The sequence below is a fragment of the Crinia signifera genome, chromosome 8 (genome assembly GCF_055691185.1).
Source record: "Crinia signifera chromosome 8, ASM5569118v1, whole genome shotgun sequence".
Classification (NCBI taxonomy): Eukaryota; Metazoa; Chordata; class Amphibia; order Anura; family Myobatrachidae; genus Crinia; species Crinia signifera.
Genome location: NC_139224.1, coordinates 132,465,746 through 132,492,317, shown reverse-complemented (window position 1 = coordinate 132,492,317; position 26,572 = coordinate 132,465,746). Strand labels below are relative to the sequence as shown.

Here is a 26,572-nt window from a genome sequence, read left to right as displayed (position 1 = left end):
GGCCTAGGGGTGCCTTGAAAATATTTTGATGCGCTAGGGTGCCGTGATTCAAAAAAGTTTGTGAACCCCTGGACTAGACACTGATTGACAGGAAGCCAGCATTTAGGGGTAAAAACATGGTGTGCCCAGGTAGTTTTTGGGTGGGTCTCTGAGGTCAGCAATGACCACGTACAGCCTGGTTTTGAGCACAGTAGCGGAAGACTGGCACAAAAGAAAAAAAAAAGATGGTTTGGTTTTTGTGAATGGGTGGCTATTTGTGACGCATTAGCAATGCCGCAAGGGGAAGCTCTTCTGTCTGTCTGGGCAGCAGCTTTCCATTGGAAATGATCTGATCCATGCCAAATTAGGACCTGTGACCCATCTACCCATACCTCTTAACTGTCCTGATTTTCGCCGGACAGTCCCACCTGGGGCCAGCAAAGTCCCAGGGGGGAGGAGTCCCCCTTGCCCTGCAGTACACTGTCCGCAAAGCATCTATTCCTGGAGACAGTGGGGCTGCATTCCAGGTCAGCAGCTTGGCCCCCACAGTGGCGAAAATGGGCATGGCCTAGCAGGAGCATTGCGAATATAGGCCACACCCCCACAATTTCCTGATTCCCGTTCTTTAGATGTTGAGAGGTATGTCTACGTATAAATGCACACAGGAATTATCACCTACTAAATGTAAGCGCTCATCGTGGGCATTGCTATGTGGCTTCTTCTGACCATTTCTATGTGTGTCACTCTATAAGTAGGATCCTAAAGAGGTAGGGACATACAGATTTACAGACCAATATAGAAGATAGTCCCAGTAATACCTTTACGGTTTATGGTCTGTGACTAGAGGCTTAATAGGTTATAAATGAGCAGCATGACATCCCCCTTACAGGGATTACAGCTCAGTTTTGGTTCCCGGCATTGTTTCAAAAAATGTTTGGAGGGGAGGGTGTCAAAACTTGGCAAACCTTGTAATCTTACAGTCCCTAGTAAGCAATAAACAGACTTTTATTACAGAGGCCGAGCGGTTATATCCAGATTTTACATTGCAACAGGGGTAACAGCTAGAGAGCGCTGTCGGGGTGATTGATTAAACTTGCATTCCTCAGTAATGTGAGCTCTTTGCAGAGCGTCCACCATTATCTCTACACTGGCTCCACCTTTCCTCCAGCATCCAGTGTACATAACTCACTGCTACCTCCAGTGCAGCTGCGTACATACCCAATCTCATCTCAACCACTTTCACCTATCTCTGACCTGCACATGGCCTCATCTCTGGTCCCTCACAGGAGGCACGGGACTCAAAACACTGAAATATTCAAAACATTGAATGGTAAATCTGTTTTTTAATCTTGTACAATTGTTGGTGAGGTGCAATATTTACTTTGGGCATCAGGGATGGTGTAATGGTTAGCATTACTGCCGCACAGCACTGGGGTCATGGGTTGGATTCCCACCATGGCCCTAACTGTGCTAAATTTGTATATTCTCCCCATGCTTGTGTGGGTTTCCTCCGGGTACTCCGGTTTCCTTCCACAATCCAAAATTGTACTGGTAGGCTAATTGGCTTCCAACAAATTAAGAATTTATCCAGAGGAATGGAGAATCTGTGCCAATAAATATTATAGCACCATGGATGAAGTTACACATACACACATGCATACAGTTTTGTATATAAATCCATTATTTATTGTAAAAAATTAGAAATAATAATGTTATATAGGAGGCCACCTAAAATATATAAAACATCACTGCTATACCTCTGCCTTTTCCTCTCAGTGGCGTAACAATAGCAGCGCAGCCCCCGCGGTCGTGGGAAGGCGCAGTGTAAGTGCGGGCGCCGGTGGGCTGTGGTGCTATTGTAATAGCTGTGCGGGCGGGAGCTGGGATGCCTGTTAGCGCTGCAGTGGTCCCGGCTCCACTCCCGGCTTCATTCTGATTATATGAAGAACGGACCGTCATAAATTGTCCGCCCACATATAGCACACAGTTCTCTGAAACGGTCTGCTGTATGGGGGCGGAGATTTTGTGATGGTCTGTTCTTCATATCATCAGAATGAAGCCAGGACAGGAGCCGTCCTGGCTTCATTTTGATGATATGAGAATCGCAGCGCTGATAGGCATCCCAGCTCACAACCGCACCGATGACATCCCGTCTCCCACCCGTATTGCGGACAGCCGGACTCCAGAGTATGTAAGTATATATGTTGTGGGTGGCGGGCACCAGAAACCTTTGGCGGGGGGGGGGGGGGGGGCGCAGTATGTGAAGTTACGCCATTGGTTCCTCTATAGCTCTGCCTGTTCCTCTGTGCTTGCTGTCACACACTAGTAGTAGACTGTGATGTACTGCTATACATCTACCTGTTCCTCTGTGCTTGCTGTCTCACACTATTAGTAGACTGATGTACTGCTATACAGCTGCCTGTTCCTCTATAGCTCTACCTGTTCCTCTGTGCTTGCTGTCACACACTATTAGTAGACTGATGTACTGCTATACCACTGCCTGTTCCTCTGTGCTTGCTGTCACACACTATTAGTAGACTGTGATGTACTGCTATACTTCTACCTGTTCCTCTGTGCTTGCTGTCTCACACTAGACTGTGACATACTGCTATACCTCTGCCTGTTCCTCTATAGCTCTGCCTGTTCCGCTGTGCTTGCTGTCACACACTATTAGTAGACTGTGACATACTGCTATACCTCTGCCTGTTCCTCTATAGCTCTGCCTGTTCCTCTGTGCTTGCTGTCTCACACTATTAGTAGACTGTGACGTATTGCTATACATCTACCTGTTCCTCTGTGCTTTCTGTCACACACTATTAGGAGACTGTAACGTACTGCTATACCGGTCTCTATTTCTATAGCTCTGCCTGTTCTTCTGTGCTTGCTATCTTACATTATTAGTAGACTGACGTACTGCTGTACCTCTGCCTGTTCCTTTGTGCTTGCTGTCTCACACTATTAGGAGACCGTGACGTACTGCTATACCTCTGCCTGTTCCTTTGTGCTTGCTGTCTCACACTATTAGGAGACCGTGACATACTGCTATACCTCTGCCTGTTCCTCTATAGTTCTACCTGTTCCTCTGTGCTTGCTGTCACACACTATTAGTAGACTGTGATGTACTGCTATACCTCTGCCTGTTCCTCTGTGCTTGCTTTCTCACACTATTAGGAGACTGACGTACTGCTATACCTCTGCCTGTTCCTCTGTGCTTGCTATCTTACACTATTAGGAGACTGTGACATACTGCTATACCTCTGCCTGTTCCTCTATACTCTATAGCTCTGCCTGTTCCTCTGTACTTGCTGTCACACACTATTAGTAGACTAACGTACTGCTATACCTGTCTGTTCCTTTTTGCCGGTTGTCTCACACTATTAGTAGACTGACATACTGCTATACCTCTGCGCTTCCTGTCTCACACTATTAGGAGACTGTGACATACTGCTATACCTCCGCCTGTTCCTCTGTGCTTGCTGTCTCACTATTAGTAGACTGTGAATACTGCTATACCTCTGCCTGTTCCTCTGTGCTTGCTGTCTCACTATTAGTAGACTGTGACATACTGCTATGGATTCAGTACTGAATCCCGGCGGTCAGGATCCCGGCGTTCAGAATCCTGACGCCGGAATCCCGACAGCCAAAATCCCGACAAGGGGGGGGGACGTGGATCGCCCCCCCTTGCGGGCTCGGCACACTAATTTATTCTCCCTCCAGGGGTGTCGTGGACACCCACGGAGGGAGAATGTGTCGGGATTTCGGCGGTCGGGATTCTGAATGCCGGGATCCCGACCGCCGGGATTTTAACTGCATCCCACTGCTATACCTCTGCCTGTTCCTCTGTGATTCCTGTCTCACACTGGGCCTTATTTTGGTTCATTCTTTCTGACAAAATCCTTCTTAGATGGACAAAACCATGTGCACTGCAGGGGGGGCAGATGTAACATGTGCAGAGAGAATTAGATTTGTGTGAGTAATTTTGTTTCTGTGCAGGGAAAATACTGACTGCTTTATTTTTACACTGCAATATAGATCTCACTTTGAAGTAAAACCCCACCCAAATCTAATTCTCTCTGCACAAGTAACACCTGCCCCACCTGCAGTGCACATGGTTTTGCCCATCTAAGAAGGATTTTGTCAGAAAGAATGAACCAAAATAAGGCCCACTATTAGGAGACTGTGCCATACTGCTATAGCTCTGCCTGTACCTCTATGCTTGCTGTCACACACTATTAGGAGACTGTGACGTACTGCTATACTTCTACCTGTTCCTCTGTGCTTGCTGTCTCACACTATTAGTAGACTGTGATGTACTGCTATACCTCTACCTGTTCCTCTATAGCTCTACCTGTTCCTCTGTGCTTGTTGTCACACACTATTAGGAGACAGTGACATACTGCTATACCTCTGCCTGTTCCTCTGTGCTTGCTGTCACACACTATTAGGAGACAGTAACATACTGCCAGGGGCGTAACTATCATCTTCTGGGCCCCATAGCAAAATCCTGAAAGGGGCCCCCCAACTGTCACTAAAATGCCCCTCGGGGTGGCAGAAGAGAAAAGGATTTAAGAGCCAAAGAGGGTATCGCGGAGAGAGAGGGGTGGTTAGGGAGGGAGAGCGTTTAGAATCTAGATGGATGTGAGGCACAGGGGAGAACAGAGGAGAGGAAGAAAGAGAAGAGAGAGATTAGATGGAGAGGGAGTGAGAGGTGGGGGTAGAAAGTGCAGCAGAGAAATAGAGTAACAGATAGAACAAAATGGGGGAGAGTGCAGGGGAGAGAGAGATTAGACCAGAGGAGAGAGAGAGTGCAGGATATAAAGAAAGATAAAGGACAGGAGGGGGGGGGGGAAAGAAAGATAAAGGACAGGAGGGGGGGGGGTAGACAGAGCAGGAGAGAGAGAGACAGAAACATGAGAGAGGTTAGACACCCCCCCTCCCCCCTCCCAAGTCCCCATCTACGACCTCACCCTTAAAAATAAGTGCTGAAGTTTACCTCCAGCATTGAGGGAAGGTCTCCCTGTCGGCGCCGGGTCTTTCATTCGTCTGCAGTTCTGCACCGGGTTTCCGCTGTGGAGGCATGCTGTTTCCCAGCTGAGCTCATATATCAGGCAGCGCAGCTCCCTCCCATGTCTACCGCGGCGCACAGCGCAGGCACCTGCATGATTCAGCCGGGGCTAGTCACTAAATAGGTCAGAGGGGAGGGGGCTGGATCACCACTTCTCCCTCCGTCCCTTCACAGTCAGTCACACACAGTGCCGCTGACAGGGAAGGGTGTCCTGTCAGGGACAGCGCCAGGGGTCCTGCACGATTAATGCCGGGGCTGGTCACTAAAATAGTGACATCGAGCCCCGGCACCATCATAGGGGAGGGGGGGCTGGATCACGCACTGCCCGCCGCTGACAGGGAAGGGTGTCTGGGACAGCGCCGCTGACACTACCCGTGCGGCATTGCTCAAATAGAATAAATGGGTGCCTGCAGAGCCCTCGGGCCCCATAGCAATTGCACCCCCTGCACCCTCCATAGTTCCGCCACTGCATACTGCTATACCTCTGCCTGTTCCTCTGTGCTTGCTGTCTCACACTATTAGGAGACTGTGACGTACTGCTATACCTCTGCCTGTTCCTCTGTGCTTGCTGTCTCACTATTAGTAGACTGTGCCATACTGCTATACCTCTGCCTGTTCCTCTATGCTTGCTGTCACACATTATTAGTAGACAGTGACATACTGCTATACCTCTGCCTGTCCTCTGTGCTTGCTGTCTCACACTATGAGTAGACTGTGCCATACTGCTATACCTCTGTCTGTTTCTCTGTGCTTGCTGTCACACACTATTAGGAGACTGTGTCATACTGCTATACATCTGCCTGTTCCTCTGTGCTTGCTGTCTCACTATTAGTAGAATGTGACATACTGCTATACCTCAGGGTTGCCGACTTTCTCATTCTCCTCTCCGGGAGAAGCCCGGAGAGGAGAGATTCAGTAGCCGCTCAGGGGACGGGGCTTAAGCGTGACATCACTAAGCCCTGCCCCCATGCTGGTAAACCAGCTAATTCAGTGATCTCCGTGGAGGGGGCGGGGCTAAAATGACGCGATTGTGTCATTTTAGGTCCGCCCCCTCCTCTGAGACCGGAGGATTGTGGCATTTTAATACCGCGATCCGGGGGACAGCGGGGGTCCCCCCTGAATCCGGGAGGGTTGCCCACCCTTCCGGGGGGCCGGGAGGGAGCCCCGATTTTCGAGAGACTCCCGGAAATTTCGGGAGGGTCGGCAATCCTGCTATACACCTCTGCCTGTTCCTCTATAGCTCTACCTGTTCCTCTGTGTTTCCTGTCTCACTATTAGTAGAATGTGACATACTGCTATACCTCTGCCTGTTCCTCTGTGCTTGCTGTCTCACTATTAGTAAAATGTGACATCCCTTATTAGCTTGCCATTGCTGAAAGTCAATCTCCATTCTGAGCGAGGGCCAAGTACTGACCCGGATACTGGACGTTAATGTATGCGATTACATACTGGTTTGCAGAACACATTGTTTTGTAATAAACCAACATAGAAAAACAAATCACATACAAATGTCAGATTAAACTACCACATTATGCGTTTTCCATTCTACAAATCAATATGGTTTAGAAGCCTGCAGTCCATTCACATACGGTCATGAACAACACACTCTTCACGTATGATAGACACAGACTTCCCAGCAGGTGGAGAGGCCTGTACAACATCTGCAGATGCAGTGTTTACTTGGTATTAATATTCCCTGAAAATGCTATATTCCAGTCATGTAAGGGGGCTCTGGGAAATGGGAAAGTGACATGAACATTTCTATAAATGATACAACACCCACTTCTGCAGCTTCCCTCTATATCTATGCCGAGAAACTGGGAGACTTTGCAATTATATTTAGAAACCAGAGTCGCTCCCTTACCATTTACTGCTCTGTCCACTTGTAGGGAATAGCAGTCAGAGTACACAAATGTCGCCAACCCCTACTAGCATGAATATACTTACCCCCTGCTGGCATCAGCAGATTGACAGGACGGGGCAGCATTGGCGAGGCACGAAGCACACCCAGATGTGTCGAACCTACAGTACACAGCACAGTCCTGGCATCTGTTATGTGCCTCCTGGCTTAATGCAGCTTTTAATATTACTGATTGATTTCATAATCCCAATAAAAAGAAATGGCCAGGATTAGAACAATGTACAGAGCATTTGAGTCAGGAAATGACATGAAATGGAAAAGGCTGAAATCCAGCGCTACATGATCTGGTGAAGAGAGAGCGCCAGTGGCCACTATTTGTTTGTTGGGCAAATAGATCCACCTGGGTACTCTTTACCTAGAACGGCGCCCGTCGCGGGCATCGCGGGTACATTTATGCCTGCCCGCGACGCGACCGACGCGATGCCCGCGATTTTCCCATTGAAAACCATGTTAAACCTGAAAAATCGCGTCGGTCGCGTCGCGGCCGGCCATAAATGTACCCGCGATGCCCGCGACGCGATGCTCCCGATTTCCCATAGGAAGCAATGTTAAAAGCCGCGATGGACCCGATTTTATTGTTAAATGCCTCAATCCACCCGATTTGCCCATAGAAATCAATGTAAAATGGGCCACAGAGCCCATTAACCCTTAAATGTCCCCCCAATTTTTGTACGCCACCCCACGATCCACGCCAACCCGAAGCGTGGCGAGCGCAGCGAGCCCGCGAGGGGCGGCGGTACGCGTCCTACGACCTTTTCATGCCCTACTATCCACGTCGGCGTGGAGTTGAGAATAGAATAGTGTGGCGAGCGCAGCGAGCCACCGAGCCCGAAGCGTGGCGAGCGCAGCGAGCCCCGCGAGGGGACGCGGATACCTTCACAGGTAAGCGCGTCCCCTCGCGGGCTTCACAGGTGTCCGTGGCCACGCGGACACCTGTGAAGCCCGCGAGGGGACGCGCTTACCTGTGAAGGTATCCGCGTCCCCTCGCGGGGCTCGCTGCGCTCGCCACGCTTCGGGCTCGGTGGCTCGCTGCGCTCGCCACACTATTCTATTCTCAACTCCACGCCGACGTGGATAGTAGGGCATGAAAAGGTCGTAGGACGCGTACCGCTGCGCTCGCCACGCTTCGGGTTGGCGTTGATCGTGGGGTGGCGTTAAAAATTTGGGGGGACATTTAAGGGTTAATTGGGGCTATTTGGGCTCTGTAGCCCATTTAACATTGATTCCTATGGGAAAATCGCGGGCATTGAGGCATTTAACGCTAAAATCGCGGTCAATCAGGCTTTTTAACATTGTTCTCTATGGGAAAATCGCGGTAATCGCGGGTACCCGATTTTGATGTACCCGCGATTTACCCGCGATTTACCCGCGATGCCCGCGATTTTACCCGCGATGCCCGCGATTTCAATCGTGGGCGCCGTTCTAGGTAAAGAGTACCTCCACCTGTTACAGTGGTAGGTGGGTTAAAAAAACATTATTTCCGAATGGAGCACTGACTGCTAGTTAGAGTGTATTTGGGGCATTGGTGTACTGGAAACCAATCTCAAAGATGCCACAACACACAGTATTTCCACCATACATTCAGCGTATCGAACAGCCCCTGTAAGGCCCTTGGTCTAACCATGGTAGAACCACTATTTGGGGTTTAAGGGCTAAATATATAAATGCACGGTACTTATATGTTAGTTGGGCGCCCACTAAGCTATTTGCTGTTTGCTTAGTGGGCTATTCTATGTAAGAAAATCGCATCGCATCGCATGTACACTTTTACGTGTGATGCGATATTACTAAATAATTGATTCCCTTTATTTTTTAAGGCATTATCACATCGCACCTCACAATGCAATGCGATGCGAGTGACAATTGTAGGTACCCCCCCATTATCCACACCACCCCATAGTAACCCCCCCCCAGTATCCACACCACTGCATAGCGCTGCAAGCGCAGCGTTGCCCCACTATCCACGCCACCCTGAAGTGTGGCGAGCGGCGGCGGAACGCGTCCTCCTTACTTTTTCATACCCCCACTATCCACGTCGGCGTGGAGACGATTTTATATAGTGTGGCGAGCACAGCGAGCCCGAAGCGTGGCAAGCCCCGCGAGGGGACGCGGAAAACATGTAAAAGTAATCCACATCCCCTAGCGGGGCTCGCAACGCTTCGGGCTCGGTGGCTGGCCACACTATATAAAATCAACTCCACGCAAACGTGGATAGTGGGGATATGAAAAGGTCAGGAGGATGTTTTCCGCCATGCTTCAGGATACATAGAAACATAGAATTTGACAGCAGATAAGAACCATTTGGCCCATCTAGTCTGCCCCTTTTTAATCCTTATTTCTTTGTAAGGATATTCATATGCCTATCCCAAGCATGTTTAAATTGTTCTACTGTCTTAGCCTCTACCACCTCTGATGGGAGGCTATTCCACGTATCCACTACCCTTTCTGTGAAGTAATTCTTTCTAACATTTCCCCTGAACCTACCTCCCTCCAGTTTCAGTGCACGTCCTCGTGTTCTATTACATCTTTTCCTTTGAAGAAAATTTCCCTCCTGTACTATGTTAAAACCCTTGATATATTTGAAGATTTCTATCATGTCCCCCCTTTCCCTTCTCTGCTCCTAACTTAGTTACCGTAACCATAGTTACAGTAATTTATAGACATACATCACAACTATATGCATATAAAGCGGGCGCCCAACTAACATATAAGTACCAAATGCATATTCTGAGTTCAAGTTGAGAGGGGGAGAGGACACCAAAACATAACTCTAAAATGCTACATAAATTTAAATAAGAAATATTTGGGGTCAGGATGAGTTGGGCACAAGACTGATGGTTGGTACTGTGAATGTGTACCTCTAAATTCATAAGCAGATTTGGTACTCCTGCCTCCTTAGGATTGGGCAATGGGTATTTGTGCATACAAATGGAGGCCACAGAGTGAAGGCATCTCCATGCAACTGCATTTAAGACTGGCACGCAAGCAGACGCATTTAGTCATAAATAAGGGTAGATGATGTTTGGGCGTATTTGTGTCCACTAAAGGAATATATATTTGTTTTATCACACAGGGTTTTATTTTATTTTTACTTAAATCAAACATAGCTACAAATCCAATTTTATGTTCTTATTGTGTTTATAACCCGGTTGGCCATGAGGAGGCCTTACAAACCCTTGCCTATGCTACCGATTGGAAGCTGGACGCATAAGACCTTCTGTTCTGGTAAAATGTAAAGCGATTTCTTGTCACTAGATTCGTCAAATTCTACTTCATCTACACATTCAGCAGCAGCAATAACACAACCTCCTTAGTATGATACCATGCAGCCTTTGGTAAGAGCACCGCATCAGCTGGCAGGTGCACATTATCTTGATACATATTTAAAAATATTTGCACCACAGAACCCAACACTCGCCAGCCCTTCTGGTAGAAGTAATTGCAACTTTAACTTTGCCAAAACTACTTTAAAATGTCATCCATCTTAGAGTTACTTCCAGCATTGGATGGAACTGTGCAGCCATCACTGCTTTTAGTACCAATTTCAGTTCCCCAAGGAGCCATAAATGTCCTGATAGATCAGTGATTTTAAACCTTTTTCAGGTCGCGGCACACCGGACAAGACTTCAAAATTGCCAAGGCACACCAACAGTTTTTAATCAAATATAAGACACACTGTATAAGACACATGTCCTCATTGTAATTGCACATACCTGCCCCCATAGCGTAATTATACACACATGTATCCCTCATAGTAATTCCACACACCTGCCCCCCCCTAGTTATTCAACACACCTGCCCCCCTAGTTATTCCACATACCTGCCCCTCAGATATTCCAAGCATCAGCTCCCCCTTACAAATAACACACACTAATACCCCTCCTTTGTTATTACAAGCACTCACCTGCCCCCTCAGATATTCCAGAAATATTGCGCACTTGCCAGATGGCTTCTGACAGGAATTACCAGTCCCCACTGGAGGCATTCTGCGCATGCCCCGGGACATAGGATGTTGCCAGCGCCTGCTACGCACAGGCACCTCCCGGCGTCACCTCCATAGGGCAGCGCTGCGTGCGCACTCAGTGCCGCGCGAGCACACACACAACGCCCAGTATGATGCCGAGCCGCCCGACCCCAGTGTCAAAGTGAAACTCTGCTGGTGAGTCGCCATGACCCGAGGCATGGCGGCACACTTGTCAGCTGGCCACGGCACACCGGTTGAAAATGTCTGTGATAGAGGGACAAACATTTCCTCCGCCCACTGGTTTTAACAAAATAATGATAAATTCTTGTAAAGTTGGTTCTTGTAAAAACACTCCGTTCTGACACTTGTGCTGTGAATGTGCAGAAAGCAAAGCACATACTGGTAGAAAGAAGATCTTGCATGTTTGGAATAATAGCTTCAGCTGGATTACATTTGAAACCACACCTTCTCCGAACTATGCAATAAGCTTTAGGAGTTATCTATGCAATTCTCCTTGGTCTCTGAGCAGTCCCTGTTCCAATTCCAAGCCATTAAATGTAGAAGCTACTCTAGATTAGAGTGAAGGATTGGAGCATGGCACATTAAATCTGGGAAAAGCAGTAGAGGCTACAGGTTCTTCAGAAGCATCGCTAATGCACTTCGGAACCACCGACCAAAATCTGCTGTTACTTGTTTTTTGTGCTTTATTAAACCATGCACAGGAGAGAAAACAAAGCGAATGCAAAAGCTACCTCACTCAATCCCTCTAGATCAGCAATGCATGTACTGCTTCAGTTACCGGTTATTGAAACCGCTTGGTACAAGTTGGTGGTTGCCATCATATTCCAGAGGTCCTGGAGTTTCTTGGCCACAGGACGCTGTGATCCAGGAGACTACTCCTTGTAGTGGTTATACACTTACCCTGTACATGGTATTCCAGGCACTGCATCTTGAAACATATTTCCATTGACAAGGATACCCTTCTTTTGCATGGCCATTATTACACCATGAATTTGTATCTTGTGGTCATTTGTTATTTTATTGCCTATTCCAAGTGCCTTGAGTCCTGTTGAAGAAAGTGCGCTATATAAATAAAACTTACTAGCGCCATGGGTGTCATCCAGCTATAGCCACTGCCACTACCTGAAGTCAAACTTCCTAAGTTCCGCTATCCATGACACTAGGACCTTAGTGAGGGTTCCTGGGGCTTTGGCCAGTATGGAAGGCAGACAAGTAATATGGAATCTTTGTGCCAGGATCCGAAGCCTTAGAAAGTAACTGCTGAACAGGCGCAGGAATCGGAATGCATGAGAAAAACCCATTCACGGATAAATGGATTTCAAATAGGAAATTCTGCTATACTGGATCTACTTTAGAGATGCTACTGTATTTCAGTACAATGGTAAAAAACCTTCACCTCTAAAGGGGTGTACACATGGTGCAATTTACTTTCTATTCAATCCCGATCTAATTTCATTCAATTTAGACTATATAGTAGAGATCTGTGCTATATAGTCTTGCCTGCAGTCTATTTTTCTGTTTGATTTCGATGCTACGGGGCTGTGTATCGGGATCGAATCTAAAGTGTTTGACTTCCGTTCGTTTTGACTTGAATAATAGATTAAATCTAAGAGTGTGTACGCTCTGTGTCCAAACCTGTAAGTGCAATCACCAAATGCATTTTATCTGACACTTTTACCTCTTTTGGATCAAAGTTTTTGACAAATATACTGCTCAAAAGTGCAATGTATTTTGAGTCCTGATTTTCAGTGCACATTAATTAGGTCTTGGGTTCGATTTCCACCACTTCCCTAATGATTTGGATTATGTATATTCTCCCTGAGGATGAATGGGTTTCCAACCGCACCCTAAAAAGCATACTGGTAAATGAATTGGCTCCTGACAAAAAAATAAATCATAGTGTGTATGTGTGCACATGCGGTAGGGAATATAAATGATAAATTCTACTTGTATAGGGATCGGTGTGAATGGGCAAATATTCTCTGCAAAATGAAGTGGTGTATCTAGGTACTATATTATACACAATGTAATAAATAATGGATATAATATATCTACACTCACCAACCTCATCTACTGCTGTTTAATTACCAGGGGTTGTTGTAATGAATAGGTAATCAGCAAAAGTACTGTAGCTTTGGGGCGACTAAAATCTTATATATGCTGTAAATTTAATTGGTCTATTTGTCTGTCCAGTTAGACATTCGGGCACTTACGCACCAATTGGGGTGAAACCAATGTGAGGTAGTCCAGCTGGCCAGGTTTTAGGGGGGAGGTTGGCGTCCAGGTCAGAGCTTCCCTTGGTATACACTGGGCAGGAATTTCACAGAATGAGCCTTTTCTAAACCCTCCACTGTTTGTATTTGGATGGAAACTTGAATGAACTGTATACAGATAGCTGACAATGTATGTATTGACACTAAAAGGTCAAGAAGTAATAGATCAACTTGAGTTTTTCAGGATTTAAAAAAAAAACAAAAAAACTCATGCTTTTCCCATCCACATGGATTGGAAACTGTGGAGCCATGCGTGGATATGTGGTGCAGTACTTCGTGGTCTACATGCTCATGTAGACACCTGCAAATAAAAAATTATAGTGTACCCAAGAGCCTTGGAATAGCAACATTGATAACAGAAGGAAAAGGTAACAGAAAGAAAAGCTGGGGATTGGGGCTACTGGTGACATCCCAAAAACACCACTGCGCAGCACTTCATGGGTGTGCTGGAAGAACTGCTGAGCTGATAACTATTTTTGGTACTTATGTAATATCGGGGCTCCCGTTTTTCTTATGAGACCGCGTCCCCTCGCGGGGCTCGCCACGCTTCGGGCACGGTGGCTCGCTGCGCTCGCCACACTATATAAAATCAACTCCATGCGTAGTTGGATAGTAGGGGTATGAAAAAATGGGGTGCATTTAACATGGGAACCCAGATAATACATAAGTACCCTATTTTTAAAATGTTGACCGTTCCATCCAACTCATTGATAATGTAACTTGAAGATTGAATCCCAGGCAACAGCTGGTACTTCAGCTCGTGTAGTACATAGAGAGACCTATAGAGAGACCACCATTTCTGAACGGCGCAGGATTGTATGAGTTTTTGCATTCTAGTTTACTTGCAATATTTAATATTCATTGTTCTCTTTTTACAATTTGTGTATTACTAATTTATATCATTCTATTGATGTAATTGGTGAAATATATCTAATAAAATAAAAATGATCATATTTCTGTAGAAACAATATTAGAGATATATTTTTACTTTATAACATACATCTATAATTCTCTATAGTGGGGACCTTTTTGAGCAAAAAAATAAATTCCCATGTCAGATAAAATTGGCAACCCTTCACATTTACACCTACCATACATTTTTCTTCCTCACATTAGTCTTACCATTTCCAAAATGAGTTAAATGATCAGTGCCTGTATTTTTTCCCCCACTTTTTCGGCAGGTGAATGGTCTCCCCTTTGGAACCTCTAGAACCAAGCTGAAACCTTAAGTTGCTATAGTTTTGTGTCTAGATAAATTATTTTTTAACTATTTAGAAGAATATCTTGCTTAATTCAAGAATAATTGAATTGAAAAATGGAAGCTTTCACTTGCACTTCTAGGGCCAAATGTAATAGGGTGAGAGTTTCAGAAAGTGAGAGATTTTGGGAGAGTTTTCCCATGTTTTTTAAAGCAGCAATCAAGTACACTGCAAAACCAGGTTGATTTTGCCATGTAATTGATTACTGCTTTAAAAAACATGGGAAATCTCTCCCAAAATCTCTCACTTTCTGAAACTCTCACCCTATTACATTTGGCCCCTAGTGTGCTAAGCCTTTCTGTAGACCCTCTTACAGAAAGTCAAAGATCCAGAACCTTATCTATAATGGGTGCAGGGTGTGTGGTGCCAAAGAGGCCTGCACCACAAACCCAACCTGTTCCCAATCTCCAGAGTCCCAAGTTGGCCAGCATTTAAGAGTAACAGAAAATCACCAAGAAAATGGTGCAGCAGCCATCTTCCCGGTGATTTGTGCACACAGTAGAAAAGCCTACTGCACTGCCAGACAGAATTGGGCCTGCATTGAGTCTGCACACGAGACCTCTCCTTTCTTTCACTGTCCCTGCTAAGATCAGATACATTCTGTCCTTAGAACCTCTGTATTCTCATTCCAATAAATGAAGGCTCTACAGACTTTATAATAAGATAGTCATTTTTCTTTTGGGCTTGTAGAACTTTAACTACTCTAAACAGTTTCTTTAGTAGTGTCCTTTCAACTTTCATGGCTCAATGGCAAGTTAAATCAATACCCGTGCCGATTTTTCAACTGGTCGAAACCCACGTGGATTAGAGAATTTCCTGCCAATATATGTGTTTTTGGCCACTTTTGGTCAAATTTATCTTCAACCAACTGTGGGTCTATTTGTGCCCATGTTTTATTAGCCCCAAAAAAGAAATCATGGGCAAAAATGTACTCAAAAAATGGGCAAAAATGCCCACAGTTCCATGGAGGTGAATTGCTCTGTTGCATCGCCAGAAAATGATAGACGAAATCTGCTATGGGCAACATCACCACTTTTCATTTTTAGAAGCTTTAGTAAGACTTTTGAGTCTCCCACTACTATACGAGTAGGTTATTCAGATAGGGGCAGAATGCAATATTTTGGCGTCTCAGAGCTGCCATCGTGACTACTAGCATTTTTAGAATTGTTATCGGTGCTGTAGAAAGGTCAAAGAGGAAGGCACGAAAGCTGCAAACATCCCTAGCCAACAGCACCGCAGAAACCACTGATGCTATGGGGCAAGCGGTATATGCCGATATGAACCCTGAAGATCTCTTTACTGCTTTCGTGTCTGAAAAAGTCTTTGGGTACAATGTAGACAAGCATACCGGATGTAGTTTGGCTGCTTAATAAAAGGTGATGACGTTTTCAGACATGGGAATGAAGCATACCTGCTATTTTTTGGTGGCGCTCCACTAATTATTACACAGCTGAACCTGATTTTATGGGTTATGTGTATCAGTTTAATTCTATTGACCATATTTTAGTTTAATACAGTAAATGAGGACCGGTATTAGGACCCGGAAGTCCTATCTGCACATAGGGGGGGCTGAGGCACAGTGAAGTGCTGGGAGGCATCTGATTGAATCTTTCATCTGGAAACCCTAATAGAACCCAAGAGGCATCCAATCAACAGAAGCCCTCACCTTCCAGGTGCATATGCATATTTTCTGAGGTGTGGCAGCATTTTAAACCTATGCGCACCCCACCCTATACCATATGCAGCGGCTGACTGAGTTTTTAGAAAAGAAATCTAGAACTCAACTTCTCCACATAAATCAATGATACCAATAACCTTGATAAAAGTGTTCTGACAAATAAAATACAAACATCATCAGGACAGGATTTCCTACATTACGCAAGTGAAGGCAATTATCAAATTGTTGGCGACTGGGGCCACAGCCATCAAAATGGTGATTGAAATGTATTACTCGTGGTATAAATAGTCTTGGCCACGTCAGGATGTAGACAAACCCTGACAGAGTGGATGCAGTGCCCTTTAGCTATATGGAGCCAACAAATCTGAAAAGACAACCTTTTGATCTATCCTTAGAGCATTACATTAAATGACTAATGGCCACTCCGTTATTATATACCAAATAAATCCAAACAGACAGAACAAATTTTCTTTTTCTTTTACCAAAAAACAAAACAAAAAACACATAAAGCCACATAAGTTTTTTTATACAATCTACAAACCAGAAGCACGTTGTGCCGAATGTTCCTACTGACCAGAAGGTACTCCACAGTAATAAAAAAAAAAAAAAAAAAAATGGTACTCTTTATATCCATCAAAGGGGAATAGAAATCTATCAGCACTGCCACAGAGAAGAGCAAGCAAGGGTCAGCCTCTCTTATCAGAGAGGACAGAGTGGTAGAAAAGGTGGACAGGAGATAGATGGGGAAAACAGAATTGGAAGAGAAATAATTTAAAGATGTGAGGGGTGCAGGGACACAAGATAGGAATGCACCAGAAAGAACAAGTCACAGTGCTGATAGTGTAGACATCTAGCAGGAAGAGAGCTGGAGAGGGGAGCAGGGAGGGACGGAGTGTGCTTCAGTTCCCCTTTATTCCCTGGCGTTCTAATTCCCGCTTCCAGACACCGTTCCCTTGCTCCACGGACTTACATCACATATTACACAAGAAGAACACGTTTGTTACATCACAGCTACCAAGTTTGAGCCAGGTATCTGTCTGAGGCAGGGAGGGAGGCTCCTGTTAGCTGGTGTCCTCTGGAATAGTAGTGAGTTCTCTCTCCTGGTGTGTCTAGAACAGAGTGGGACAATCCCGTGACAATCACAGTTTACGGCGACTGTCCCCAACAGCATTTAAAAAGACCAAAAGTAATGTCTGCTTGTCAGGAAGGTGTATATATATATATCTTCAAAGCCTGACATGGCTCAGTTACAATGTATACTGTATATATGCAACTAAGCCTTCAGGACTACTCCATACAGGTGAATTTGACAAATTACTGATAGGGAAGGAATTTGCTCTTAATCTACAACAGAAGACTAACCAATTACTGTTGTAGGTGGTGTGTCAGAATGGGATAATGTTCCCAATACCAATGTATGGATCGTTTCCATAACAACTGGACTCAATGGGAAAAGCAACTGGTGCCCTCCCCCTATGCTCAGCAGTTGAGCTCCTTTCTAAAAACACAGTAATTCCCTCCATGACACAGAAGGAACGTACAAAGCATGCGCACGGACAAGATAAGCCAAGCTGAACAGCAATGCACATATACAGCTACAGCGCGACAAAGCATCGGTCACACCACTCCATATCTGCCTGCACCCCCCCCTTACCCCATTAGTAAGAGAGGAGGAGGGAGAAGTGCAGGGAAAGGCAGACTCATGGAGAGGTCAATTGTCACCAAGCGGAGGTCTAGGTTAAAAGATTGTCCTTGCACTAACGAGAAAGCAAACAGGTGAGAGAGGGGGCAGCCGTGTCGTGTTTCTGAACCTGTCTCATGGAGAAGGTGAGAATGATCTCTTCAAAGCCAAGCTCTACTTTCTATAAATGAGGTCTGCTGCCCCCTTCCCAATGACTGCATTGTGCATCTACTGCAGTGCTGGGGAAGGTGGGAAGGGGTTTAAGACTGGTTCCCTATTGTCAGCCCTTGTGGGAAGGTCTGCTGGCAAATGTGGGTAGAACCCAAAAGGCAGCAATGAGACATATGACTGCAGTATGAGTCTGCCGTCACAGAAAAATACTTACAACATACATTGCACCATCAATATGCAATGTGTACATCTGGCAGTAAGGAAGAGAATGTCCGTTCTAACCACCCTGCGGTGTGAGGCCTGCAATCCACTACCCCATGGCTTTATAAACTCAGCAGCAAAATGGTGATGCACAATTCCCAAGTGCAGGGGGCTGAGGCTATAGGAGGCAGTGCTGGGCTCTTACAAAGAGCAGACTACAGGCCCATGTACTGTAGGAGTGGCTTCTGTCGGGTACGGAGGTGGCTGAACACCACGAAGATGAGCATGGAGGATCGGAGGCATCCAGCGAGATCGGGGAAGGTAGGGAGAAGACTCGAGTGAGTAAGAAAAAACAAAACTTTGGTTTAAAACAATGGATTGATGAAGGTTTACCTGAAGGGTGTGTTAACCCTTCTAAGCTCTGTCACTCCCCCAGCCCCTTTTTATTGGGACCCCTTCCAGCACTGCTGGGGGGGTGGGAACGCAAAATATCACAATGCATTACAAACAAATACATGAATATGGAAGTGGAGAAAAGGGCTGCGAGGAGAGGAATATGGGGGAGGGAGAGTAAGAGTGTTGAGTATTGCAGCCCAAGCACAGGCTGATGTATGTGGCACCACAGTGCAAGAAGATAATAAATATTTCAAGTCTGTTTGACATGAGGCAAGCGATAAGCTGGGAGAACTGGCGCACGTATTTTCTGACCACCCGCCAACTTTATGACCATCATTTAAATTTGAATATCCTCAGGTATAGAAAGGTCAGTCCTTGGCTTCTTTGCTTACTTCTGTCCATGAATTGGGGAGAACCAAAATCACATAAAGTGGGGTAGGCATATTTGGAGGAGGCCAGCCCCATATTCATGAGGTGCGGGGAGATAGGACAGCAAGTAGCCATGAGGGGGGATGAAAGCCTGAAAGAGATGGTTGGAGAGTGAACTTTGAATGCAGCAACTGCTTCATGTGTTGGCTTCATCATCAGTGTCGTCAATCAAGACCTTGGCGTCTCGGCCCTTGCTCCTAGGAGACACAATGGTGGAGAGAAAGCAGTTAGCTATATAATGCTCAGTTCCGCTCCACTGTGCCACCCAGCATGCCACTTTATCACAATACATTTCATACCACCTTTCACTGCCAGTGGTAAACCCGTAGTTGAATTTTAATTCACATGTTCTCTTAAGCCTAAGAGGTAAATTTACTAAAACTTCTAAAAATGAACAGAAGTGATGTTTCCCATAGCAACCAACCAGACTGTCTATTATGCTCTAAGATCCAATGGAAAAATGAGAGACCGCATCTGATTGGTTGCTATGAGCAACATTACCTCTGTTCATTTTTAGAAGCTTTAGTAAATGTAGTGTTCCCGCTAGGCTGTTTTAGCGGGGCGCTGCGCGATGCCCGATTTTTAAACGGCAAAATGCGCCCTGCCCCTCTCGCAGCGCCCCGCTAAAACAGCCTCACGGGGAAGCCCAGCGTCGCCGTAGACGGCGATGCCGGCGCTTCCCCGGCAGCATAGTCAGTAGCTTCGGAGGGGCCGGTCCCACCCCCTTTGATGACGCCGGCGGCCCGAGCACTTCCCTTTGATGACACCGGCGACCCGGGCACGCCCCTTTGATGATGCCGGCGGCCCGGGCACGCCCCCTTTGATGACATGGCTCAGATGTGTTGCCCGGCTGCTAGTAGTGACCCCCGGTGTGTGCGGCTGTGTGCAGCTCAGCATGACGTGATGCCAAGGGTCACACTGCACAGCCCAGTTGCCGACAAGCCGCTTATTCTTCTAAGACCTGTCTCTGCTGTATTCGGTCTCCCAGCCACCCGCCGCTTTGTCGCCTGCTGCAATGCTATGAAGACCGGAGAAGGTCCTGCTGCTGCCTGTCACCAATGCTGTGTAAGTGACGGTGCAGGGGGGATAGGGAGGATTAGTTGGGAACAGTGGCGTTTTTTATTTATTTTTTATTAGGGAGGACAATCCTGGGATCCCGGGTATCCCAGGATTGAGCATTTTTCGATTCCGGGAATCTCAGGATTGAGCATTTTTCAATCCCGAATCCCAGGATTGAAAAAAATGCCCCGGGATTGGCCTCCCTAATTGGAACCTTTGGCAAGAGCTGTGCATTACTAGTATACTGAATATATTTTAGCACATACATTTTCATCTGCGTACTGCGTACTATCTGCATTCTGTAATACGTTGGATGACCATTGCAAGCTGCTCCCACCCAATTGCTGCCGGCATTGACCAGTGTGTATGCACTTACTGATGCCAGTTCCCCGCCCAGTTCAGTCGCCCACAATCTTGCTAGCTACACACATCATATAGTGTGTACCAAGCTTATCTCAATGCCCAACGATAAGGCATTACATTTACTTCAGAGTAACAAGAACAAATGATGCTTTAGAGATGGACTAATTGTAAACGGACAATTATTACATCTCATCTACAGATGTAGCGCCGCCCATCCAGCACCAGCACACGCCAGACCGCCCCCGCTGTCGAGCAGACGCTACATCTGACTTCAGGGAGATGGGCAGGGATGGGGGGGGGGGGGGGGGGGGGGGGGGCGAGAAGAGTTCCGTTGAAAGGGGACGTGGGTGCGTCCCCTTGTGAAGTCTGGCGGGGGCTGGCACGTGGCGAATCCACCGCCAGCCCCTGCAATGTATGTAGCAGTGCTTGTTACTAATAGAACACTTAAACCTCTCAGTAATGCGATGCCTTGGTGCTGTTGGCTTGTGCTGGCCCACAGGATCCCAGGCCCTGAAATTTAATCTTAATTTTAAAAGACCCAGCAGATTAAGTCACATGGTCTAGGTTGGTGGGCCCATATTTTTGCCCAAAATTATAGTGTGCATCTGCATTATTTTTTTTGTATGTGGAACGACAAGTCTCAGGCTGTGCAGACCGACATAGGACTCGCTACCCCCAATATTCCCAGAAGTGCAGACATACGGAGCAGCGGTTATTGTTAGAGCACTCACAGGGAGGATAGGCGAGGTCTGCGCAGGGATATACTCTGGCTGCGTTTCCAGGTCTTGCTCTTGGATCGGTTTTTCACTCCATCGTCTTGATCCATCATTTGCTCCAGCAGCGTTTGGTCGTCGGCATTCATAGGAGCCACAGAGATGTCGCGCACGGCGCGGAACTCACCACAGTTATTCAAGTGCTCGTTCTCCAGCCGGAAGAAATTCCACACAAAGCGTCTGTGGAAAATGAACGCAACAAACATGGGTCACAGAGTGTATGCAAATATATGGGACAGCAACATGGGATATTTTGTTGGCTTAACCAATGACCATGCTGCCTAATAAAGGTAGGTCTGGGGTTCTCCTTAACATGGTTTCCTCAGCTTTCAGTATGTAGAACTTTTTAGAAGAAACAATAGAAAGTTTGACATTTAAGACAATAGATGAAAAAAAAAAAAAAGACTTTTAATTGGACCAACAAACAAAATACAGATGTATCCTCGTACATCAGTGCCAAGCAGGCACGCCAGGTCTCATGAGATTTTGATCGAGTCAGGCGTCTCTTTGGCAATAAGACATCTTAGTCATAGGCGAATCTAGGGGGTGGTCCGGGGGTGCAGCCCAGCCCCGTGTCTCTAGCCCCCTGGGAACCGGAGATACTGCCTGGCAAAGCTGGAACGTTTTCCCTATAGGATAACATGGGACCCGCTAATTCCAACCCCCACCCAGTTCAACGGCTGCCAGTTCCCCCTTCGGCATCACTGAAGCTCGAGGTTGATCTCAGTCGAACCCAAATCGCTGGGCCTTCAATCTGATACAGGCTGGATCTATATGGGTTAATTGGTTCCAGGGATATTGAGGTTAAACCGTTTTTTTTTCAATTCTTTAATGTAATTTCATGACTGTTTATGTTCTTTGAGGGCAGATTTCTCTGGAACCAAACAGCCCAGTTTCACGGGACCAAAATCATTCGAAGCCAACTCAAAAGTTCTTCAATATGATACTGGTCTCATGTAAATGGGTCGGTTGGTTCCGAAGATATAGCTGGTTGGTTAAAGGGGGGTAGGGAGAGGGGAGTGGTTGTCTCTCCCCCTCACACCAGAAAATGCAGGGACTAGGCTGGTGTATAAGGGGTCAGCCTGGGAATGTCCCTGCATGATCCTGGGACCATATTCCTGGGTAAATCCCTGCATTTTCTGTTGTGAAAGGGCAAACAGCCGTGACCTGCAGTGCTCTGAATACAGCCGGGCAGCCCCCTGCTCTCTGCCCAGCTGTCAATACTGTCACCCCTGCAGCTTCCGCTCCAATTCTTTTCCCCGCTTTCACCTCAGCCCACCCCCCCTTTAATCATGTGGTGCCGGTGCCCAGCGTGCTCCCCCGACGTCACGCACAACAACAGCGAACACAATATTTTAAATGTCCACTCGGCTAGGGGGGACACCAGGAGGGGAGTGGGAGCGTGCTCTGCGCTGCGCTCTGCTCCTCTCTCCATAGAAGCAGCTGCACCGCTCCCCATCTCTCCCTGCAGCAGCAGCGAAGGCTCATATAAAAATTTACAGTAAGTGGCACTTTTGGGGGCATTGCTTAAGGGACGCTACAAGTGGCGGTATGTGGGGGCATTACGCATAATGTGTGGCTTAATGTGTAAGGGGCATTACGGTGTACAGCACCATGTGTAAGGGGCAATATGTGTGCAGCATCATGTGTAAGGGGCATCATGTGTGCAGCATCATGTGTAAGGGGCATCATGTGTGCAGCATCATGTGTAAGGGGCATCATGTGTGCAGCATCATGTGTAATGGGTACTATGGTGCGCGGCATCATGTGTAATGGGTACTATGGTGCGCGGCATCATGTGTAATGGGTACTATGGTGCGCGGCATCATGTGTAATGGGTACTATGGTGCGCGGCATCATGTGTAATGGGTACTATGGTGCGCGGCATCATGTGTAATGGGTACTATGGTGCGCGGCATCATGTGTAATGGGTACTATGGTGCGCGGCATCATGTGTAATGGGTACGATGGTGTGCGGCATCATGTGTAATGGGTACTATGGTGTGCGGCATCATGTGTAATGGGTACTATGGTGTGCGGCATCATGTGTAATGGGTACGATGGTGTGCGGCATCATGTGTAATGGGTACGATGGTGTGCGGCATCATGTGTAATGGGTACGATGGTGTGCGGCATCATGTGTAATGGGTACGATGGTGTTCGGCATCATGTGTAATGGGTACTATGGTGTGCGGCATCATGTGTAATGGGTACTATGGTGTGCGGCATCATGTGTAATGGGTACGATGGTGTGCGGCATCATGTGTAATGGGTACTATGGTGTGCGGCATCATGTGTAATGGGTACTATGGTGTGCGGCATCATATGTAGTGGGAACTATGGTGTGCGGCATCATGTGTAATGGGTACTATGGTGTGCGGCATCATGTGTAATGGGTACTATGGTGCCATCAAGCAAGAACCCCCTAGCAATGAGCACATAGGTAAGCAGCACTTATGTGGCAAATATGTAATGGGCATTACAGTTTGTTATATAGTATGTAATGGGCATCATGATGTGTGGCACAATGTGTAATGGGCATTATGGTGTACAGCACCATGTGTAAGGGGCAATATGTGTGCAGCATCATGTGTAAGGGGCATCATGTGTGCAGCATCATGTGTAAGGGGCATCATGTGTGCAGCATCATGTGTAAGGGGCATCATGTGTGCAGCATCATGTGTAAGGGGCATCATGTGTGCAGCATCATGTGTAATGGGTACTATGGTGCGCAGCATCATGTGTAATGGGTACTATGGTGCGCGGCATCATGTGTAATGGGTACTATGGTGCGCGGCATCATGTGTAATGGGTACTATGGTGCGCGGCATCATGTGTAATGGGTACTATGGTGCGCGGCATCATGTGTAATGGGTACTATGGTGCGCGGCATCATGTGTAATGGGTACTATGGTGCGCGGCATCATGTGTAATGGGTACGATGGTGTGCGGCATCATGTGTAATGGGTACTATGGTGTGCGGCATCATGTGTAATGGGTACTATGGTGTGCGGCATCATGTGTAATGGGTACGATGGTGTTCGGCATCATGTGTAATGGGTACTATGGTGTGCGGCATCATGTGTAATGGGTACTATGGTGTGCGGCATCATGTGTAATGGGTACTATGGTGTGCGGCATCATGTGTAATGGGTACGATGGTGTGCGGCATCATGTGTAATGGGTACGATGGTGTGCGGCATCATGTGTAATGGGTACGATGGTGTGCGGCATCATGTGTAATGGGTACGATGGTGTTCGGCATCATGTGTAATGGGTACTATGGTGTGCGGCATCATGTGTAATGGGTACTATGGTGTGCGGCATCATGTGTAATGGGTACTATGGTGTGCGGCATCATGTGTAATGGGTACGATGGTGTGCGGCATCATGTGTAATGGGTACTATGGTGTGCGGCATCATGTGTAATGGGTACTATGGTGTGCGGCATCATATGTAGTGGGAACTATGGTGTGCGGCATCATGTGTAATGGGTACTATGGTGTGCGGCATCATGTGTAATGGGTACTATGGTGCCATCAAGCAAGAACCCCCTAGCAATGAGCACATAGGTAAGCAGCACTTATGTGGCAAATATGTAATGGGCATTACAGTTTGTTATATAGTATGTAATGGGCATCATGATGTGTGGCACAATGTGTAATGGGCATTATGGTGTGTGGTCATATGTGTAATTGGCATTACGGCGTGTGGCTTTATGTGTAATGGGTATTACAGAGTTTGCTAAAATGTGTAATGGGCATTACTGTGTATGGTCTAAAGTGTAATACCACACCCCTTTTTGTGATACCACGCCTCCTTCCCATGAGGACACTCCCCCTTTTTGCCGCACGGCTACTCCACGCAAAGGTCCCCCTGCTATTATGTCTAGATCTGGGACCACCCATTACCATAATTCTAGATTCGCCTATGATCTTAGTTGCAATGTGATGTGGTTAGTATGCACCAGGAGGCAGGGATAATTCATTTGATATGTATCGTGTATATCTGTATGTGTATATCAACAGGTACTAGGGAGCGGCTGCAGCTTTTTCTTGCCCCAACACAAGTTCTGTTGCACTTCATAACTAGACTCAGTCACACACCTGTTTACAAGTATAGCATATCAAATTAATCAGCAGTCTACTGATGTGTGCTAGCCACATGGCTTTGCATCTTAAGGCCCATACACACTAGAAGATTTTCATTTCAAAAGACTTTGCCAAAATCTCTGAAAGATATATCTCTCATCAAAGTAGTGCGTACACATTGAGCTATTTTCCCCAAAGAGCAAGAGATTTTCGATGCATTTTCATTGACATTCACGCGTACACGAGCAGAGTTACAAGGGACTCACTCGCACCAGGCATCTATTGTTGTGCAAAGTATTAAGAGGCGGACACCACCACATCTGCAAACACTCCCCGAATGCTGTAAGCATTGGACTCTGTTAAGTGTAAATTGGCTGGGAAATAGTTTTAGTTAATCGGGCAGGGGTATTCAACATGCGGCCTTCCTGGTGCTGTAGAACTACACATGCCAGCATGTCCTGCCACAGTTTTGCTATTAAGAAATGATAAACCTGTGGCAAGGCATGCTGGGATGTGTAGTTCCACGGCATGCTGAATACCCTTTCCATAATAGGAAGGACAAAAAGGATACCAGTCTCTTTGGAAGCAGGTATTCATATCCATTTATAAGATAAGAACCTTTTAAATAAGTAAACATGCTATAAGCAGTTTTAACCTTTCATGTAGACTATGCATTGTGAACATACTTTTATATAGAACATAGAAACGCAGTTTCTCTACTGACCAGCAGAGGGCATACTTTGCATGGATAAAGATAATGTAGAACCAATAAATTGCAACTGAACAGATTCCCTAAAGCCAGATGAAGGTATCCGACGCTGTGCATCAATCCTTTCACAAAAAGATGGATTTGTGAGAAGATGACAAAGGGAAGAGTCATTACAAATAAACTTTAGAATTTAGTGTGTTGCTGGCAGCTGTTCCTGTCTTTTATTGCCTCTCACAGTCACTGCCGGGACCATAGATTATGGTTACTATGTAGGAAATACAAAAGCTTCCCCACCCCAGCGATTATTATGTGTGGACAGAGAAATGTCATGTCGATTACCCATGTGGCCAGACAAGCACAGATACACACTGGTGGTCTGACTGACTGCTCAACGTCTACCTACAATGCACAATGGAAGCTGTAAGGTCAATGCTGGAAGTACAGACTTAAATAGATTGGGCCCCATTTCAAGAGCCCATAGTCTTTCCTATTGCTTTTTTTCAGCCTAGGAGACACCCATGCTTTCACAGGTGAGGGGA

At 46.5% G+C, this 26,572-nt stretch overlaps 2 protein-coding genes across 2 annotated transcripts in view; one reads left to right on the top strand and one right to left on the bottom strand.

Moving 5' to 3' along the window:
• STX6 (syntaxin 6) overlaps positions 1 to 26,572 on the top strand; it is a 132,189-nt gene that overhangs the window by 79,164 nt on the left and 26,453 nt on the right. The window lies entirely within an intron of this gene.
• XPR1 (xenotropic and polytropic retrovirus receptor 1) overlaps positions 16,624 to 26,572 on the bottom strand; it is a 123,101-nt gene continuing 113,152 nt past the window's right edge. The window contains exons 14-15 of the mRNA XM_083157180.1: positions 21,192 to 21,413; positions 16,624 to 19,235 (exon numbers count right to left, since the gene is read on the bottom strand). Coding sequence (XP_083013306.1) covers positions 19,175 to 19,235; positions 21,192 to 21,413 — 283 coding nt within the window. The 3' untranslated portion in view covers positions 16,624 to 19,174. The remainder of the gene's footprint in view (positions 19,236 to 21,191; positions 21,414 to 26,572) is intronic.